Consider the following 22,907-nt stretch of genomic DNA (forward strand, 5'->3'; position numbering starts at 1 on the left):
TACTCAATCAATTTAACTTACTCATCAGTAGTACAATCTCAAGTGTTTGAATGCAATACAGGGTGTTCCGGAAATCGGATGCCAAAATTAAACTTTGGATGGTATTCGAGGAGAAGAACAAAAAACCTTATTATGACTAGTTGCCTGTTTTGTGAAGGGCTAAACTTAATTCCAAATTTTCAAATTTGTTATGTCCTGGATTTTGAAAATTTTAAATTTTCAGATTATGTCCGCCCCTTTTGTTTTGAAGATAGGCAATTTCTCGTAATAACTTTTTTTGCTCGTCGACTCAAAATAACTTAAAATATGATCCAAACATTTTCTCATTTTTGCGGAATTTTTCAAAATTGGTAAATTTTTGCCCAAAAATGATGTAACTTCTTCAATTTATAGATACTTAGTAAGAAAATGTTTGCATCATTAAAATGACTTCAATAATCTACAGAGCTAAAATGGACGAACACAAAAATATGATACGTATTATGACAAATTGCCTATCTTCAAAATTGAAGGCGCAAACACAATTTGAAAAGGGTAAGTATTCCCGGGTACCCCCCCCCCAATCTTACCCCCTTGCCAACCAGAGGGAAAGATCATACTTCATCGAGTTTTGAATAAAAAATTTTGAATTCACCCAAAATATAATGGAGGAGACATGAGAAGCATTTTTCACGAAAAATCTAATTTTTTGGGCATAACCCTCCCCCCAATGTGACCCTTAGGAGGGTCCAACTGCAAATTCAACTTCATATTCGAGTTCAGCGAGTTCAATTCATACGATAACGATACCCAAATTGTCAATCTTGTGGGCAAGGGGGTGAGGTTGTGGAATTTTTTTGGCTCCAACATTTTATTAAAGGTAATTTCAAAAATCCGAGGATAGGGACATTTCACCAATTTCACTTGGAAACACCCTTTGAAATTCTATAAATGTGAAGGATTCCAAATTTGTAAATTTTTTGAATCAAATTAGCCCTTTCAATTTTGAAGATGAAAAATTTGTTATAATGACATTTTTTGTTCGTTCACTCGAGCAACATGGATTATGGACATCATTTGAACGGTTCAAACATTTTCTTGTTTTTGATGATTTTTTTCAAAATATGTGATCTGTTACGAGAAAACCAACACAGTGTCCAAAACATAAATTTTACAGGAAAGGCATTTGAAGTTTTGAGTCTATGTATCAGGTGATCTAAAATTTGTAGGTCCATGAAACTTGCACCACTTTTGGCCCCCATGAGTGCCAACATTACCCGATATTTTTTTTTTCAGAATCATCAAATTCAAGGTTGCCAAGTCCAATAATCGAAATTTCCCAAAATCAATTTTTTTGATTTTTTTGAATTTTTTGCCAAAAATGTTGCAAAAACTACCCGAGTATGAATTATTAATAAAGAATAAGTTATTATTATTAAATTTATCACGTTTCTTAACAAATTTGTTCAAGGTGAAAAGAGTTGATTTTTCCAACTCAAGCCTTACTCAAATTTCAAAATATGGCACAAATCCTCCAAATGTGGGCCGATTGTTGCAAAAATTTGCATTTCGACTCCCCAGAACATACCTTTCAAGAAAATCAAAAAAAAAAAAAATTTCAATTTTTACTGTGGTTGCTCTATTTTTTTGACCTCAGATTTAGGGTCAAGAGAATCGTTCGCGAACGTTTCAACCCCCACAGTCGGATTCAGCACTCTTGAGTACTACTAATATCCACCATAAAAAAGATATCGATTTTTTGAACACCAAGTTGGTTTTCTCGTGACAGATCACATATGAGTAAATTCCAGTCATAATAACGTTTTTTATTCGTCTCCTCGAATACTGTCGAAGTGTCCACAGTTGAATTTTAGCAGACGATTTTCGGAACACCCTGTACAAATCAACAACTCCGCATATTTCCTTCCGTAAAATGCTGCATAGGTAAATTTTTCATTCTACAGAAGCTATACGCCAGTCGTCGTATTCTATTATCAAATTCTTTATCATTTTCACCATCGCGAAACTATAGGTGTATTCGATAAAAATTCTAGTCTGTTCGATCGTAATTTGCGATAAATTTTGAGAAAATTCCACCCATTTAAGAAGGATTGGCTTTACTCGTATTAAACACTCGTGCAAACGTTTCATTATCATTGCTACACTCTCGAATATCATTTCGAGTCCAAAAAAATTTACACATAAATTAGAACATCGTCGACATCGCGTCTACAATGTGTGTTGTGCATTGAAATCGACACAATTTGATATTACAAATTACAATCGAGCCAATTTACATTACGACAAACAAGCCAGGTAGGTGTAGCAGTAGCTACATAGCTGGGTGCCTAACGGGAATACAGAAAAATTTGCCGTCTTGGCAAAACGTATAAACGTGGCACGAGCTGTCTTATCACGCCACCATATAAACGTACGATCAGGTGCATTGTACATAGTTTTTCCTCAACCCTGCAAAATACTGCAGTTCCAAGAATCTCGCGATCGCGCCGCCGAATAATAAAATTACGTAAGTCGAAATCGTACGTATACCAGTAACGAGTGTTTCTATTGGCTGGTTTGTACATACGTTTTATGGGTGTGTACTGTGTACCGTGTAACCGTGTAGTGATATATTTAAAATTATAAATAAAAAAAAAAGAAACATACATCGCGTCCAACTCGAACATTTCGTACATAAGCAATTTTTTTTCTCCTTCTTCTTCATCATCATAATAAAATGCAATTTGTTTAGTTAATTTCGCGATTCTCTGACGTTGCTGCCGAAAGAACATTCGATGCTGCAGTAACCAACGTAAATCGAACGTGTATATTTTCGTACTTAAATTAACAATTAGCATCTCGACCATCGATATGGAAATTATTTCTTAGTTCAAACGTAATTTTTACAATATTTAATTATAGTGAAAATTTTCCATCACTAAATTTCCCCCTAATATGATCGAGCCTCGAATCCATTGAGTTGGATTTTACAAACCATTTACGCAAATCTATCCTCATTCCCCATGTTTTCTCCTCCCGAGGCGAGAATACGTATATACGCGAATGATAATAATAGAGATATTTCACGACGAAATTACGATTTACAAATGCAAATAATCGGTTACACGTTGTAGGGGCTGTTTAGTGTTTAATATTAGTAATTTAACTCGCGATATCGAGCCAAATTGCTTACCATAAAACAATTCGATCATCGCGATGCCCGCAATTAGAGAAGAAAAAAACCGTACAATGGTCATCGACGAGCGAACGTATATAAAATCCTAATCACATAATGATGAATTTTGCTACCATTTTCCGTTTACCATTTGCGTAATTAGACATAGGTAGGTATAGGTATAGGTATACGTAAGCATCTTGGAGAAAACAAAAAAAAAAAAAAAAAAAAAACACATAAGAAAAAAACCAAGCTACGAAATTTTTTCTGACGTCGGAACGTGAACTTAATTAAATACCTACTTATTTGATATTGTTTTCCATCCATGAATGAATCAATTTTCGCGCCATGTGTGCCGATAATTACTATAATTACGAGAAGCTTCGTACGAATACATACGTAAGTATTGTACACGTATATGTTTACCTGCGTAAGTGTGGTGTAAAGGTCGAACCAATTCGAAGAGCTGTGATGTGCTATACGATAATTTGATACTACGAAATCGAATACTTATGTACATGGGCACCGGGCAACAGGCACAAGCCCGTGATCTTTTTACAATACCTGCATACCTAAACTTAAGGTACATACGTGTATTCTTTTTCTCGGTTAGGTATATGGTTCAGTTCTCAAGGATACTTCCATTCCATTTCAATGAACGAACGTGCGCTACCTCTCATTCCACAAATCGATCATTATGATCGGCGATTTTCAAAAGAGGTGCTAAAACACGCATGCGATACTATTTTTAGACCGAATATACTACGATCCGCAATAATCAACGAGCCGGCAGCATTCAAAATCCAGAAAAAAATTTTTAGAAAAAGGCCATAGCGACGAAATTGACACCGATTTGGTCGTCTGTACCCTGATCCTGGTCATTTGATACTAAAATAAAAAGAAAAATTGACTGATTTTTAATTCGACTCCAATCATCGAAAGTTGAAATAAAAAAATTCACATTCGGTTTATTTGAAACTGAAAATAGCCGAAAGACTTGTAGGCAACGTAAAAAAAAAGACAAAAAAAATGGTCAAAAATTGAGATATAAAAAAATTAGTCACTAAACGGTCATTCCTTGTCAACTCGACCAAAAAAAGACGATTTTGAAAATCATGTCTTTCGATTTCGCTCAATTTTTTTTTACAATATATACCTACCCACCCAGTAAGTAAGAACCCCGGAATTAGTTTGGTCCCAGCTCTCTCAGGGGGCGGGTGGGAGGGTTTCCATTATTTTCACATTGTTTCGAGCTACTCAACTTCAGCAGCCCATTCCTCCAAAACTATGACACTTTGATCAAAACTGATTTCACAGTTCGAAAGGGCATTGCATTTAGAACTCTTTAAGTGTTTTGAAATTTTCAAAAGTTGAAAGTTGAACTTACAAATTGAAAGTTCAAATTTCAAAATGGGGCTGTAAGTGGGAGCTACCGTTTAAAGTTTTGAAAAAATTTCCATAGATGTACCTTTTGATGCTTTTATGAAATATTCAAGTTTCGAGATGGGATCTCTCAATGGAGGGGGAGCACCCCCACCCACAATTTTGGGTGAAACTTTCGAAAGAAAATCTGGGGCATGTAATATTAGTCCAGTAGAATTAGCAAAAAAATAGGCTCTATAGTGAATCTCTAGGTGGCAAGCTGATTTTTGGTATACTGGTCCATTTTGATGTCCTGAAAACGAATCCGAGGAGTCCCCTACTGTCCCGGGTGTGCTTTCCCCCAAATTGTGGATCTTAGCCCCCCAAAATCGGTTTTTGACCAATTCATCGAAAAATATTGACTCTAGCGCAAAAATGGTTGAAGAATGTTGTTCTACGTCAAATTTCCCATCAGATGAGCCATGTATCGATTTTCCAGCTCCAAGGGGGGTGGACCTACGGCGCTTTGAACATAAAGGGGTCTGTAATAGCGCTATTACATTGATTGTTAATATTGGTCGTAATATTTTTAATCGTGTAAAAATGATATGAGGGTACTTCTTTTTGTTTTTCTGAGATACAGAACGGACTACAGCTTCACCCCCTCCCCCCTCCCCCTCACCATTCAGTTATCTGTCGATATAACGTACGTCCGGTGAATTGAAATGTATCTACAAAAAAGTGTAAAAATGTCAAATGGAATGTTGATACGCGTTTCAAACGCCAATTTTAACGAATCGTAACCAATTCTCCCCCTTTGTGGATCCCAAGCCCCCCAAAACTTTTTTCAATCCATCTACTTCAATTATTGGTCAAATTGAAAAAATTCTACAATTGTTATGTTCTAATCCATAAAATTTGCCATAAAATGAACCTTCGTTCATATTTCTCGCCCCAGAGGGGTGAGGAGTGAACCTAAAACATTGAATAGGTACCTACTAGAGGTGAAAACGGTTACGCTACCCGCTTACCGGTATCTGGTTAAAATACCGGCTAAACCCGCTAGTGGTTGTATCGGGTTGATTCGGATATAGATAGTAGCGTATAGCGAGTACAACCCGAAAGTTTTCGCACTTGGTCTGCGCACGCACCCCAAAATTTGATAATGCGTAAGTGGGAGGAGTTACGCTTCGACACCTGTCGTTCGTATTGTGTGATTGACGTTTGACATGATTGATGACAATGATGATGTCATGCCGGTACACCAGCTACGCATTCAATGCGCTACTAGTTATATCCTGAACGGGTGCGACATTTTTTCAATTCGCTACCCGCTACTACCGAGTAGCGAGAATTTACGATACGGATACGATAGTTACCCGCTGTCAGCGAGTACCGTTTTCAGCTCTAGTACCTACTTTCTCGTTCTCACAATGTGCAAATCTCTAGGTATGAAATTTCCGATTCAATCGCAATAGGAAACGTAAAAATTTGAAATTAGGTAGATAAGTAATTATATAAATCCTTAGATAAATTTGAAAGGGGGGCGTGAGGAGAGGAGGGAGTCTTCACCGAAGACAGAAAATCACATTCAGTGAAAAAGTGAGGTGGAAAGGGATAGAGAAGGATTGAAGAGTTATCTAAACACTTGGAAAATACATCTCGTAACAGCAGTCAAATAATTCGTCTGATAATACATTATGATGAAGACTCACTCCTCTCCTCCCACCTTCCCAAATTTATCTGAGAGGCCCTATCTCATTTCGTAACATTTAACCAGAAATGCCCTCTACGTACTTACTTACCTCTTTTTAAAGGTGTTCCCTTCAACAGTCTTGCTAAAAAAAAATAATTTTCATCTCAAACATCTAAAAAATTGAGGAGAAGGGAGGAAAGGGAAATCCTTGTTATCTTCACACTTCATATTTTCGTTTTTTTGCAAAACAACCAAACCTTGGATACTCGTTTCTCAAAAATGACTAGCGAGTGAACTTGTAGCAAAACTGAGTAAGGGATTTCAAAAGAATTACATAAGAGATTCTAAATCAGTGGTTAAAATTTGAAAATCATCTTGCAATTGGACTTTCAGGGGAACACGTTGAAGTTGAAATCTAAAATTGAAAAAAATGTTGCGAAGACCTTTTTTGGCTTTTATACGTACATACATTTGATTTAAATGATTAAGGTACCCATCTAATCTCAAATTTTTACGTTTCCTATTGCGATTGAATCGGAAATTTCATACTTAGAGATTTGCACATTGTGAGAACGAGAAAGTAGGTACCTATTCAATGTTTTAGGTTCACTCCTCACCCCTCTGGGGCGAGAAATATGAACGAAGGTTCATTTTATGGCAAATTTTATGGATTAGAACATAACAATTGTAGAATTTTTTCAATTTGACCAATAATTGAAGTAGATGGATTGAAAAAAGTTTTGGGGGGCTTGGGATCCACAAAGGGGGAGAATTGGTTACGATTCGTTAAAATTGGCGTTTGAAACGCGTATCAACATTCCATTTGACATTTTTACACTTTTTTGTAGATACATTTCAATTCACCGGACGTACGTTATATCGACAGATAACTGAATGGTGAGGGGGAGGGGGGAGGGGGTGACGCTGTAGTCCGTTCTGTATCTCAGGAAAACAAAAAGAAGTACCCTCATATCATTTTTAAACGATTAAAAATATTACGACCAATATTAACAATCAATGTAATAGCGCTATTACAGACCCCTTTATGTTCAAAGCGCCGTAGGTCCACCCCTCTTGGGGCTGGAAAATCGACACATGGCTCATCTGATGGGAAATTTGACGTAGAACAACATTCTTCAACCATTTTTGCGCTAGAGTCAATATTTTTCGATGAATTAGTCAAAAACCGATTTTGGGGGGCTAAGATCCACAATTTGGGGGAAAGCACACCCGGGACAGTAGGGGACTCCTCGGATTCGTTTTCAGGACATCAAAATGGACCAGTATACCAAAAATCAGCTTGCCACCTAGAGATTCACTATTCGATGCTAATTCTACTGGACTATATATCGAATTCTATGTTTTAGGTGACACTGAATACGAATATGACATCAGATTTTTTATAGGACCCCATCCATGGCCCCCAGCACCTCCCCAAAGGAAGTAAAAATTCAAAAAAGTGTTTTATTCGTGTGACACATGGAATATAAGTATGTTTTTGGTGACGCTGAACCCGAATATGACGTCAGATTTTTGATTGGACCCCATCCACGGCCCCTACATTTTTTTTGGACTTTTACCTATTGGTGGAGGTTCTGGGGGCCATGGGTGAAGTCGATTCGAAAAACTAAGGCAATATTCGTGTTCAGCGATATCGAAAACATACTATTTCATGTGTCATGTCACACGAATGTAGCCATTTTTGGGGGGCCACCCCCTTTGGGGAGGTGCTGGGGGCCGTGGACGGGTCCAATCAAAAATCTGACGTCATATTCGTGTTCAGCGTCACCAAAAACATACTATTCCATGTGTCACATGAATAAAACACTTTTTTGAACTTTTACCCCCTTTGGGGAGGTGCTGGAAGCCATGAATGGGGTCCTATCAAAAATCTGACATCATATTCGTGTTCAGTGTCACCAAAAACATAGCATTCGATACATCACATGCCCCAGATTTTCTTTCGGAAGTTTCGCCCAAAATTGGGGGTGGGGGTGCTCCCTCTTCATTGAAAGATCCCATCTCGAAACTTGAATATTTCATAAAAGCATCAAAAGGTACATCTATGGAAATTTTTTCAAAACTCTAAACGGTAGCTCCTAATACTTACAGCGCCCTTTTGAAATTTGAACTTTCAATTTGAAAGTTCAACTTTCAACTTTCATAGTTTTGGAAGAATGGGCTGCTGAAGTTGAGTAGCTCGAGACAATGTCAAAATAATAGAAGCCCCCCCCACCCGCCCACGGGGTTCTTACTTACTGGGTGGGTATATACTGTAAAAAAAAAAATTGAGCGAAATCGAAAGACATGACTCAAAAACGTTGGTTGAGTTAACATGGAATGATCCTAAATACAAAAAAGGCCGATTCATTTTGACAATCAAGTCTCATAATATTTCGAATCACTTGCATGATTTTTTTTCAACTCATTTCAAAAAAGCTAGACAACGAGTCGAGTAATTACGTACTTAACTATGAAAAAATCCAAGTGATGAAACAAAAAAAAATTGATTCATTTCCATTGTTGTATAAGTCATTTTCAAAGAACAACTTTTTTTTTAGCAAACGCTTAAAAATCATGGTAAAAACGCTTTTTTCGATATTCTAAACTCAACATTTTCCAAAAATGTTATGCCTCGCTTCGCTTTCTACTGCAGTAATTTTCGATAAATAAATTTGCATTTTTTTTTCAGAACAATTACTTTGAAAAAGTAGGTATAATAATGATTTCATTAAAGACGCTCAAAACAAATTTAAAAATTTGAAAAACGAAAAATTGAGCTGGTAAAAACGTTCTCAACTTATACCGTCCCTCTCGTAAAAATCTATTAAAAAAGAGGGTGTCTCGCCAAAATTTCAAAATGAAAAAACAGGACTTTTAGCAGCACATTTTTTAAACATTTGAGATTTCTTAAGGAGGGAGGGGGAGGAGGAGGGAGAGGTTCACTCTTCTAATGTCTTAAAATTCCCAAAGATTTTTTTCAAGCAAGCGGATGTGGAAAATATAATTTAATCATTTATTAGGTATTTCAATTTTTGACTTTTTAAGGTTCTTGTCAATGGAGTAAAATTTGGGCTTGGGAGAATAAAAAATGTTTTTCCGCACATTTTTTTAAAAATGTAAAAAAAAGTTTGAACGACATTAAAATTTTAAAATTTGAATGACGATGTAGAAAAAAATTCAAACTTGAAAAAAGAAAAGTAAACGAGCCTGAGAGAAGTGAGGCCAAAAACTTTCAAAAATTCCATGTTTTGAAAGGTAAAAAAAAGATTTTTTCACGCATGAAGGAGATTACTTTTTTGATTCAAACTTCGAACATTTTTTTAAAAAACAATACGTCTTCTATTTGGGAAAAAACAACGCAAGCGAAGGCAAAATCTCTCAAAAATGTGTAATTCAAGTTGTAAACAAGTCGTCAATAATTATTAAGCCCTTTTCTAAGAAATTTTTTCAAAATTCCAGTAAGTAAAAGGAGAAATGAATTTGATAACTTGAAAAAGACAGGACTTTTTGATGAAAAGTGAAAAAAAACAGGACAATTGCAGGACTTGCAGGACTCATCAACAAAAAGCAGTACTTTTGCAGAACTTGCAGGACCAGTAGACACTTTGAGAAATCAAAAAATCAACGTATAAAATATTGAACCTTCCTCCCTCTTCCCCCTTAAAGAAGTCGTTAAGTGTTCGAAAAATGCCCTGCCAAAAATCCTGCTGAAGTCCTGCCTTTTCATTTTTAAATTTTTCGTTAGACACCTCGTGGGTGAAAAAGTCTCACTTTTTGTCAATAATACTGCCAAAAGGACCTGTTTTTGGTCTTTTCTAAGTGTTGCTCTTTGTCAAAAAAATTTTTTTGCCAAAAATATCCAGTAAGCAACACATCCAATTTAACCAAAAAATTCCCTTGAGAAAAATACTCGTAAAAGCTTATTTAACGAGAAAAAATTTCGAAATGGCACTTTTAGATCTGAATAACCGAGACTAGATCAAAAGAGCACGTTCTAAAACCCTCGTAATCAAAATTTCAAGTAATGAAGTTCACTTTAGGATTTTTGGCAAATTTTTGAAAATTCAAAAAGTCGGTTTTAAGGGGCGTTTTTCAAGTTTTTCATGAAATATACATTTTTTTGAGCAAAGTGAATCAAATTATGACTAGTGGAAGGAGGTCGACTCTCGTTCAGTACGCCTCTGTTGAGCATCCTCATTTCTTCTGCGAATACACTTTGATAACTATGATTTATCCATTCGTCATCTCATCTATCATCGAGATCTACCCACATACCCACTTATAAAATATTGGAAAAATTGTCAACCGTCAAGTGCAAAAAGCTCGGCGGTTTGACATCGAATGACCCTATCTATACAGTTCGTTCTTCCTCCTGCTCCGCGCGTGTATTTTTGAAGCGACAAAAATATTAATTTCACTTTATTAAAATCAACACTCCACGCCACGTAGAAAGATATTTTTTCAAAAAAGAAAATACCATCGGAGCGACTTCCAAAAAAAAAAAAAAAAAGTCGAAGGAAAAAGGCTGTAATTAACGTGTTTTATACGAATATCGTCACTCCTCGCACGTCCTTCGTTCGGCGTAGGTAATCGTATAACGTAAAGAGCAGCAGCCAAGGGCCGAATTAATTTCTCTCTGTAATTACGATTGTTTTCCGAAGTTTAGTCGCAGCTTCGTTTTAACTATAAGAAAACGGTTTTCAAACAACCTGGCAGGTTGTAATTAAATGAAATATCAAAACTGAAATTCAAACGCTCCGAGGTGATTTTTTTTCACCTCTCGCTACTTGTACAGGTATTTCGGGCAGAGAAGGCCCCACTTCGAGTAGCAGCAGCAATCGCCGGTATCGGAATTACCTCCCAATCTGCATGCGGACCCGGAACGATTATCACGTTTCAAAGAAAACACACACACGTACACGGCTTGTCGATGTATTGTAACCTCTTTGTGTGTATGTATATATGGAGTATGACGAGGTATACCTATGAAGAAGTAGATTTATATTTTTCATTACACCTTCTTCAAATCACCTACCTACCGGTCACGTTTGTGCGAAAAAAAATCAATTAATCAGCGCGTGTTGCGCTTCGACACGACGAACGAACGAACGGAACGAAGAATAGAAAAAATCACCTGTCGAAGGATCCCAGCTACAGCCTCAGCCTCCCACTCGTATATACTTAATCAGGCTGGCAAATTATTCAATTTGTTTTATAACTCGTGTATAGAGGACGACCATAGTCCGTTGTTAATTCGCACAGAGTGTAAATTTCTCACCTCGGACGTATTTACGAGACATGATACAGAAGTGATGTCCATTGATAGTGTGCCGACTTTCGAACACTATCTTCGTCGGAGCTCGCGGTTATTATACGCGAGGAATTTGTGCCATTTGAAAATCTCGCGTCATTACGACCTTTGTACGGTATTATGGAGAAATTCCTCGTCACCGTAGCGAGTGTTTAATAATAGGGTACGTCAAAGGTCGTCGGGGGTTGTTTATATGGAGCGTTTGTCTTTTGTGCGTGTGACTGTGTACGATGGGCGAACTGAATGAAACCGAACTCATTGGACTAGAAAATATCAAAATTCGCCCACCTCGTATTGACCCCTTCCCCTCTTCTGTGACTCTTTCACCATCGTGCTGAATTTGGACACCGTTCGAGTAATCGAATCTCGGTTTCCGGCTTTTATTATTATCGGTATGACAATAAAAATTTTTATAGTGATACATTGATACAAGTCTGCCTTTCTGTCCCATCCCTCATTCGTAAAGGTTTATAGAAATATTGAACAAGTATCCGCGGTACATGACCACATAGGTATTTCGCGTTTAACTTCCATCTCAATGGGTATTACGAGCAGAAAGCATGCCCGTGCACTAAGGTCGAAATACTACGATTAATTCTTTTTCAAATACGTAGCTACGTGGAAGCACCTTCAACTTACATTATTGTGCTGCTCCCTTTTCCAGCGACCACGCAGGGTTTTTTCCCTCTTTCTTAATTCCCTTACAAGACGTGTGCTTCTGCTTATTATGAACGCATTATTTTGGATATACCCTATTTTCGACATGCCAAATCGATTGGAACCAGTTTCTAAACGTTTTGAGCAGTTCTAGAGCCTCCAGCAGATTTTTGAAGCTCGAAATTCCCACAAAATTTCATCAAATTGAGTTGGAAAGCCGAAATTCATTCTGCAAATTAATTTCAATACGCTACTAAGTCAACTACAAGTGGATTTTCAAGAGCTATCTTTTAGAAAAAAGTTGTCCCAGTGGATCGACCGGGGGGGGGTGCAATAGATCCTCATGCGGGCTCCCCGACTATAGCGAAAATAAAGTTCTAAATTTGCATTACTTGCAGTTTTCAACATCAACGTCACTCAAACTTCACTACATATTGCACCTTGGGAGTAATAACGTTACATCTAAAAAAAATCGATTTTGACAATTTTGCATTTTTGGGGTTTGTATATGCCCCCCCCCCCAACCAAAAATAACACTTTGAGTAGGGTACATTATCTAGATCTTGTACGAGTAAAAACGCAAATGGCCTAACTCAAAATCCCAACAACATTGCAAGTTGTTTGGAGTTATAAGGGTACACCTCAAAAAACTCCGCCTTTTTTGAGTAAATTTTGTACATACAAAGTGTTAAAAACAGTTTTGATTGTTTTGAATGTTTGTCAGATAGAAATAGTCACAAGAAGTGTATTTTTTATTGGTTTGTACCAAATGGAAAGTGGGATGCCTATGGAGGCTCTGGTTGACCGATGTGGGTGTAAGTTGTAATGTGGGAGAGCGTCTGTTATTGGTTTGCAAGTTCGTTGCGACCTATTACATACTTAGCCACTGAAAATAATGCCTACGATTTCCCCAAGTTGTAAGGAGACCCGTACCTTCCAGTAGGCCCGGACTGGATACTTAGGATGATGCAATTTGTCCGTACCACAAGGCCCATTCGTATTGCAAGGAGAGGGAGTAATATCTGTATGTACCACAGGGCCCATTCAGATATTGAAATGAGTGCGATAAGTACATACTAGTGGTCTGCACGGGCCTGTCCGAAAGCCCGCGGGCTGAGCCCGATAAAAACTGGGTCGGGTCGGGCCGAGCTCGTCGGGCTTGTCGGGCTTTCTCGGGCTTGGTTTGTAACTAGTAATCAACGCAATGCTACGCTGCGCTGGGTTTTTTTTGTGTATTGAAATGAAATTTACTCGAAATTTTGATCGAGGACATAAGTAGGTATTTGAGGTAAGGAAAATGATCTACGTTAAATTCTCTACACGATGGAGTTGGTTTGAAAGTTGTCCGCGCTACAGAAAAACTGTATAAAAGCTCAAAGTTGAAAACCCTTTGGAGAAAAAATGGTTTTTCGGGTTTAAATGAAATTTACTCGAAATTTTGATCGAGGACATAGGTGTTTGAGGTAAGGAAAATGATCTACGTTAAATTCTCTAAAAGATGGAATTGGTTTGAAAGTTTTCCGCACAATACAAAAAAAGTATGAAAGCTCAACAATACTGAAAAAACCTATTTAGGTTTTTTCAGTATTTTTGACTTTTGAGCTTTCATAACTTTTTCCCCATAGTACTGACAACTTTCAAAACAACTCCATCTTGTAGAGAATTTAACGTAGATCATTTTCCTTACCTCAAATACCTATGTCCTCGATCAAAATTTCGAGTAAATTGTATTTAACTACAAATAAATACAAAATAAAACAATATTTTTTCTAGAGTTTTACAACTTTGAGCTTTTATACCTTTTTTTGTATAGCGCGGAAAACTTTCAAACCAACTCCATCTTGTAGAGAATTTAACGTAGATCATTTTCCTTTCCTCAAATACCTATGTCCTCGATCAAAATTTCGAGTAAATTGTATTTAACTGGTCAATGTACGTACTATGTGGCACCTGCTCACGTCACAACAATGCCTATTGTTGGGAAAACCATCTGGTCGCGTCATGTCAACGTTGCAACGAAATTTATTGGATATGTAAAAAAATTATTATCGGGTCAGGCTCGGGCCTGTAGGGCTTGTTTCGGGCTTTCGGGTTGGGTTGGGCTTTTTGCCCGAGTACTCGGGCCGGGTCGGGTTAGCCTGCGGGCTTACCCGACCTGCGCAGACCACTAGCACATACCATAGGGCCCATTTGAATCACAAGAGATTGAGGAAAATATCCGTCTGTACCACATGGCCTGTTCGGTAATGTAACTGAGAAAAGGAGAACTCAGCAGCAACTACACCTGGACCAGGGTCAAATACTATCAACTAACAATACTGGCAACTCCATTTAAAATACATTGGACAGTTTTGTCGCAACAAGGGCTCTATCTGAGCGGCTTGGCAAGTAAATAATATTCATGTCAAGGGCTGTGATTGGTCAATTAAAATCTCGCGGCTATCAGTACCACACAACAAACTTAAAAAACAACTGATAAAACATCATAATACCGCAAAATTCAATTCAACCAATCTGAATGCTTCTGATAGGATTTAGTTACTTGCCAGGCCGCTAGGAGGATTAAAACATCATTTTTCAATAGAGTTGCCAGTATTGTTAGTTGATAGTATTTGCCCATGTGTAGGTAAGCAACTACAAACGTACTACAAGGCCCCCAAGTAGTTGAATTAAGGAACTAGATACCAGGTATGGAAATACGCCATCTTTGGTTATAGAAAAAAAATTTTAAGCACTCAATTTATTAATAATACTGCCAATTTACGTTATTTTTTTTACCTCATATTCATTCTAATATGCAAAATAGACATTTTCCCACCATTTTTTTGATTCCATTTCATTATAATGACTGAAATGAAAAAAACACATCACTGTCAAAACTACAAAATATATAACCAAAAATGGCGTATTTCCATACCTAGTAAACCAACGAGTCAACAAGAAGATGTTATTTAGTTGTAAGTATTTACAAGACTAGTTTCTAAGCTGGATACAGCTTATATTTATATAAAAACCCTTATTTCTATTGACCAATAGGAAGAAAGCTAGCCTGTAACCTTTTTTCGATAACATTGTTTTGTAATGTAGATGGTTAAACCGATCACATTACAGAAAACTGTATAAGAAAAAAGGTTCAGTTTAGGTATACCTACTGGCCAGTATTCTTCACTGCAGTATTTTGTCCAATGCAATCACACATACCCCTATAAATGAAATTTTAGTTTTTTGAGAAAAACTCAAAAACTAAGCACTCTAGAAAAAAACTAACGACATTATGTCGATTGGAAATTTTATTCTCTACAACTTTGTTAACATGAAATTTTTTGGACACTTTCTTTCACCTCTAGATCAATTTTACTGGAAGGTTCAAAATGTTTTCCAAACATTGAAATATTTCCTCTTCAAGATTTTATTTTTCAAAATGTTTGTATGCTAAATGAAGGCACAATACCAGATCTTTAAAATGGGGTGCTATTCATTCCTCACAATTAATAATACGAGTAAGTTGATGAAAATGAAGAATCAAGTTTTTAAAAAAAAAAATCACTCTCCTGTAAAGTTTCACTTTTTTGAGATGTAACCTCATTACTCCCAAGGTCAGCGTTGTGAAAACGTTATTTTATCGAAAACGAAAAATGAAAAAAAAACGATATTTTTTAGGTTCATGGAGACATACCTAACGTTAAACAAAAACGTTAAGTACCTATATTATAACAATATTTATCATAAAACGAAATGGATTTCGTTTTTTTTTAGTTATCAATTTTTTTCCTTCAAAAACTGGAAATAGTTCTCAAAAATGTAGAAAAATGGGCCTGCAACTTCTAAAAAAAGAGAAAACATTTTGAAAATTTTTATTATTTGAGGATAAATTACACTAGGCAACAATTTTTGACCTTTTTTTTGTGTTCGGGTTGAAAATGGGCTTAATCGATAGTTTAGACCTCAAAACAAAAAACAGAGTGGGGTTTTTCAATTTGAGTTGTTTTTGTAGTCAGGAGAGATGATCAAAGTTGCAAAAATGGCCGTTTTTGCCCTATTTCACGAGTTTGTGGAGACATCAGTATCATGTTTTAAAAAAAAACCAAGGTCATATTCGGATTCTACGCACTTTTTTAAGTAAACAATTTCACCGGATTTTTGATTTTCGAAGTTTCAAGCGCACACGGAAGATTTTTGTTTGTAACATATTTTAAAACTCGGAGCGCGCGACGCTGGCGTTACTCCACCACGTAATCGTGACTCGGAACCGCGTTCGCGCGGGCGAGGCTCTCCCTCCAAGTTTTAAAATAATATGTTACAAACAAAAATCTTCCGTATGCGCTTGAAACTTCGAAAATCAAAAATCCGGTGAAATTGTTTACTTAAAAAAGTGCGTAGAATCCGAATATGACCTTGTTTTTTTTTTAAACATAATACTGATGTCTCCACAAACTCGTGAAATAGGGCAAAAACGGCCATTTTTGCAACTTTGATCATCTCTCCTTGACTACAAAAACAACTCAAATTGAAAAACCCCACTCTGTTTTTTGTTTTAGGGTCTAAACTATCGATTAAGTCTATTTTCAACCCGAACACAAAATATGCCGTTGCCTAGTGTTATCAGTTTTCTACATATTTTTCACGTTTTCAATCGTTTTAATTAATTTTTTTTTTAAATCACTGAAATTGGCCAAATTTGAGAAAATTAAAGAATAGCGGAAAAAACGTTGAACAAAACGAAAACGTTATTTTTAATAACCAAACAAAAAATAACTTAACAAAAACGAAATTTTTCCAAAAATCAAAACGAAAACGAAAAACGAAAACGAAAAAATTTCGTTTTCACAACTCTGCCCAAGGTGCGATATATCCCTATTTTTTCAAAACTTTGAGTATTCCTATCTCCTGAAAAGGCACTTCGAGAACTTCGAGACCTACCCACATAAAAATTATTGAAAAAAATCGATAAAAGCTCGGAAATTTGACATAAAATGACTTTATTGTGAAAGGGGCGCTAACGTCTTCCGTCCGATCGAATTACACACGATCGGTGCAGGTATATTTTAACATACAACAAACGCCAAGTTCAATGACTCGCTTGCTTTTCAAATGTTTTTTTTTCCTATAAATGGTGTAGGTACCTAGAAATAGCCACAAAAAATACTATGTATGTCGATTGTATTCTTTTTCGTCTTCTCAGCGCATTTTTTCGCGTCAAAAACAACCTACTCCTAGCGGTGCAGTGGCTAAAAGCAATAAACCGTCGACTAACTAATTAGTTAATACTTTACACGTGATTTTGTTCCCCCCGTTTCCAAGTGATACGATACTTTATCGCGTTGTCGCGGTATGCCTTGCCTATTTACGAGTAAGTACATATGTTATATTATTAGTAATTACCCATGGTATATTATGTGTTTACGTATGTACAACACGCAGTCTACCATAGATAACTGTTTTTTATCGACGACGGTGTGCCTGTGCCATCGCTTTAGCTAGCGTTTATGCACTTACGAGTAGGTATATTTTTGTACATACGTACGAGTAGGTGTGTAAAGCAGGTCGACTTGGATGATGCATACATATATGTAGTTAGGTGCTTGCATAGATGCAATAACGCGACTGCTGCAGCTGGAGCGTCGACTGCATGCGGACTTTTCTCGTTTCTTCGTTTCTAATCATTTTTTCATCAGAATGAGCGTAGGAGGAAAAAGGATTCGAATGATGATGAAGGTGATCGCCCCGCGATTCGAACACGTGACTTGGTGTCTCGAATGACAAACGAGAGATTTATGAGTTAGTGTAGGTAATTAAGATTTTTAAAACCGTCGACCGGTTATCTCGAAGTGTGATAATTCATCACTTCTTCATTCTCGAAGAACGGAACGATAGATTTTTATCGGACAAGTTGAAAAAATTATTTAAATATGTGACGGAGGAGGCATTATACAGTTCTAACAAGGGGATCTTTCGAACTGGCATTCTCTGGTTTGAACGAACCTAAGCTAGATCGAAAGAGCATATCAAAAAACCTTTTGCTATCTGTACCCAAATTTCAATCGCTGAACTTCGATTTTAGAATTTTGAAAATTTTTTGAAAATTGAAAGAATTCAAAACGCTGTTTTCAAAGGCGATTTTCAAACTTTTCATGGAATATGAATGAATCAATGTGAATATTTCTTCAATTCAACTTTCGTATCGTGCATCAACAATTACTAGTTTTGAGCCATTCTGGAGCCTCCAGCAGTTTTTCAATTTTCTGCATAGATTTCAAATCGCTCCGGAGAGGCTAAAAATCAACTTGAGAACGCATAATTTTGATCGGTGCTCATTGGGCACCTTCTCGACCGTCTTAAGTGGTTACACAAAATTCCAATAGTGCCGGTACAAAAGTGAATTTTTGACCAATTTTACAATTTTTAAAAAACGTGAAAAAATTAAGTTTTTGAAGAACCATCACTCGACTTGAAAACAATTGCAATTTGATTTTTTTAGTATTCGGAACGATTTGAAATTTGAAAACTCGCTAAAATACATCACCAGCCAAAATTTCAGATGCCATTGTGTATTATTTTTTAAATTTTTGATGAGTTTTTGAAATTCAAATTTGGGACAACAATGAGGGGGAAAAGTCTGAATTTCACCGAATTGAAAAATGAAAAGTCATTAATCACATACCCCTACTTTCAACTCACTCCTCCTCCCCAACTAATCGATTGGAAGCGGTTTCGATCCGTTTCAAGCAGTTCTGGAGCCTCCGCAGATTTCCTCGAGTTGAAATTTCCAGAAAAATTAACTCAATGAAGTTAAAAATCTGGAATTTGTCTAATTGAACGATGTGAAGTTGATTAGAGTTGGATTCAAGCCGTTCTGGAGCCTTCAGCCATAGGTATTTTGAAAGTTCCAGATTTTCAAAAAGGTGCCTAAAAGACACTATAATCGTGTTTATACGTGCTAAAGTTGATCTGGTATGGTTTTATGGTTTTCTTTTTTGGGAATCTAGAATTCCAAAAAAAAAAAAAAGGTTGGAGACTCCAGAATGGGTTGAAACCACCTCCGGTTGACCCATTATGTATAACACTAGGGAATAATAAAGTAATTCAACTTTCCAACTTCATTGGGTGAAATTTTGTATTTAAACTCTCAAAAATCCACCGAAGGCTCCAGAACTGCTCAAAACAGTTCCAAAAAAATATACAATTGATTCGAAGGGTTGAAAATAGGGTAGCATGCCATATTTCAGCTATTCACATCAGTTTGGTAAAATTTTGGGTTTTCCTCATTTTCATCAAAAATTGGTAAATACAAGTAGTACGAGTATAAAAGCTCTCAAAGATGTGTAATTCAAAATCTAAAAAAGTCGACAAATGAGCCTTTTTCTACAAAATTTGTTCAAAATTCTGGAAAAAAGGTAAAAAATTGAAAATTTGAAAAAGTCTTATTGAAAGAAAAGGTAGGACTTGAGTAGGACTAAAAGGACTTTTGAAAAAAAAAGTGGGACTAGTAAGACTAGTAGAACCTGTTACACCTCGTTTTCAGGGTGTCTACTGTTTTCAAAAATTACAAATTCGCGTCTTTTTCGCGACTGTTTTGCGATTTTTTGTGACATTTTTAAGATTTTTTCTAGTCGGGGAGCCCACTTGAGGATAAATTGCACCCCCCCCCCCCCGTCGATCCTCCGGAACAACCTTTTTCTTAAAGAGGAAGTCCTAAGGAACATTTCTAGCCCTTGTACTCAAAAAAAAGTGGCCCTACATACAAAATGGCGGCCATTTTGATTGGCAAGTCAGCCGAAATCGCAGATTTTGCGTTCCAACATAGTACTTGCACAACATTTTTCAGACTGTACAAAGGTAGATCGAAAGATCAAGCGAAAATTCATCACCTGTCAAAATTTCAAGTGCTAAAGTGCGTTTTTCGATTTTTGGTGAATTTTTGAAAATCAAATTTAGGCCAAAAATTAGGGAAAAAAATCAAAATTTTACCAAATTGACCAAGAAAGCTGAAATTTGGGATACACACTATTTTCGACATGCCAAATCGGTTGGAAACTGTTTCAACCCGTTTTGAGCAGTTCTGGAGCCTCCAGCAGATTTTCGAAACTCGAAATTCCCACAAAATTTCACCGAAATGGAGTTGGAAAGCTAAAATTTATTCTGCAAACTAATTTTAATACGCCACGAAGTCAACTGCAGGGAGATTTTAAATCGTTTTGGAGCCTCCGGCGACTTTTTGAGAATTCCTGGAGCCTCCATCAGATTTTTGAAACTTCAAATTTTCACAAGATTTCATCAAATGGAGATGGAAAGCTGAAATTTACTATACACTCCAATTTTAACACCCTCTGAAGACGACTTCAGGTGCGTTCAAATCGTTTTGGAGCCTCCAGCGACTTTTTGAAAATTACTGGAGCCTACAGTAGATTTTCGAAACTTGAAATTCCCGCAACATTTTACCAAATGGAGTTGGCAACCGGGAATTTACTTCGCAAACTAATTTCAATACGATATGAAGTCGACTACATGGTGGTTTCAAATGGTTTTAAAGCTTCCAGCTACTTCTTGGAAATTTCAATTTTCCAAAAAACACCATACGACCTCTCAAAAAGTGGCTGGAGGCTCCAAGACCACTTGAAATCCACCAGCAGACGACTTCGTAGCGTATTAAAATTAAATTGCAGAATAAATTTTGACTTTCCATCTCGGTTTGATGAAATTTTTAGGAAATTTGAAGTTTCAAAAATCTACTGGAGGCTCCAGTAATTTTCAAAAAATCGCTGGATGCTCCGAAACGACTTGAAATCCTCTTGCAGTTGACTTCGTAGCGTATTGAAATTAGTTTGCAGAATAAATTTCAGCTTTCCAACTCCATTCTGGTGAAATTTTGTGGGAATTTCGAGTTTCGAAAATCTGCTGGAGGCTCCAGAACTGCTCAAAACGGTTTGAAACAGTTTCCAATCGATTTGGCATGTCGAAAATAGGGTGTATCCCATATTTCAGCTTTCTTGGTCAATTTGGTAAAATTTTGATTTTTTCCTTCATTTTTGGCCTAAATTTGATTTTCAAAAATTCTCCAAAAATCGAAAAACGCACTTTAGCACTTGAAATTTTGACAGGTGATGAATTTTCGCTTGATCTTTCGATCTACTTTTGTACAGTCTGAAAAATTTTGTGCAAGTACTATGTTGGAACGCAAAATCTGCGATTTCGGCTGACTTGTCAATTAAAATGGCCGTCATTTTGTATGTAGGGCCACTTTTTTTTTCGAGTACAAGGGCTAGAAATGTTCCTTAGGACTCCACCTTTAAGAAAAAAGTTGTCCCGGAGGATCGACGAGGGGGTGCAATTCATCCTTAAGCGGGCTCCCCGACTATTCGCGACTTTTCCAACTTTTTTGTGGTCATTTTCTAAAAGAAGTACTGTTTTCGGATTTTAAAAATTGTTTAGCATCAAGGAGTCTGGTCTCTAAAAATTCAAAAATTCGTACCAACTTTTTTGGTACTTTTCTCGCATTTTTAAGAATTTTTGTACTATACCGAAAGTCTGCTTCCTCCCCCACCCGCCCCCCTCCCCAAATAAAATCTTCAGGGTATCAACAGATTTTTGAAATTATTTTGTGAAGGTATTTTTCTCCATGTAGGTACATAAAATTGCGACTTTGATGTATTTTTGATCGATTCTGCGACTTTTTCGCAATTGGTAGACATAGACAATAATCCTGTTCAACTTTTCAAACGTTTTTTCAAATACTTAAATTGAAATAAGAATTCTGCACTACCGTTCTTTAAAAATAACTCACAACGGACACGGAAAAAAGAGAGTAAAAGAATATGGAAAATTTTTGTATTTTTCCATCTTCTAAAGACTATTTTTTTCATCAATTCGCAGAAAAATAAATTGAAAATATAAAGTCTGATTGAAAAGGAAAGCAAGACTTTTTAATAAAATTGTTGAAAAGCAAGACAACTGCAGGACTTGCAGGACTATCAGACACCCTGCTTTAGAACCTACATATAATTTCGGTCAATGTTTATTGGGCACCCTCTCCACCATTTCAGGTGGTTATCGTAAAATTTCTGTAAAACCCTAGAAACATCATTTTTACAAAGGGACATACGGTATGAAAAAAATTCAATTCCAAAATAGTCTGACTCACTCATTACTTCGTCGTAAAATTCGCTCGTTTCCTTTCTGTATCCTCCTGACCCTCAACTCTCATTACCCCCCCCCTCTACCTCCACAACTCTTTCAACGTTTATTCGGCGAAAAACGTACGATGCTCGTAATTTCGCGACCAGAGTAAAAGCCATTATAATCAAGTCGCGATCAACAAGAACCTCGCGATGGTTTTTTAATCATTTAGTAGGAAGAAGCGGTTTGATTGGTCGAAGAACATACAGTACAGTCTGCCTTAAACGCGATCCGAATCGAAATACATACGAAAGCACCTCAACGCTAATAAATTTGTTTTCGAATGAATTTTAATTGGCGTATATTTTTGAAAATTACACGACACCATAGAGAAGCTATAGAAATATACGCTGCGCTAGAATGACACGTCTAATTACGATCAAATAATAGGACATTAACGAGTAGTGTTTTCACTAACTCATCGACAATGTAGTATATTGTACGTACGTATATACGTATACGCGATGAATAAATTATATCTACTTCGCGTACACGTCGTCGGTCGTCGAGTCACCACGAACGAAATTTTCGCAGTCGTCGTCGGTAAAAAG

The 22,907-nt window shown here is 36.7% G+C and overlaps 1 protein-coding gene across 3 annotated transcripts in view; it reads left to right on the forward strand.

The window, feature by feature from the left end:
• Positions 1–22,907, forward strand: part of LOC135839371 (uncharacterized) — a 74,788-nt gene that overhangs the window by 12,864 nt on the left and 39,017 nt on the right. The window contains exon 1 of one of the 3 annotated variants that reach the window (XM_065355363.1): positions 17,500–17,533. The exons of the other annotated variants lie outside the window; for them this stretch is intronic. Coding sequence (XP_065211435.1) covers positions 17,515–17,533 — 19 coding nt within the window. The 5' untranslated portion in view covers positions 17,500–17,514. Of the gene's footprint in view, positions 1–17,499; positions 17,534–22,907 lie in introns of those variants that run through there. 3 annotated transcript variants of the gene reach the window in all.

The sequence above is a fragment of the Planococcus citri genome, chromosome 3 (genome assembly GCF_950023065.1).
Source record: "Planococcus citri chromosome 3, ihPlaCitr1.1, whole genome shotgun sequence".
Classification (NCBI taxonomy): domain Eukaryota; kingdom Metazoa; phylum Arthropoda; class Insecta; order Hemiptera; family Pseudococcidae; genus Planococcus; species Planococcus citri.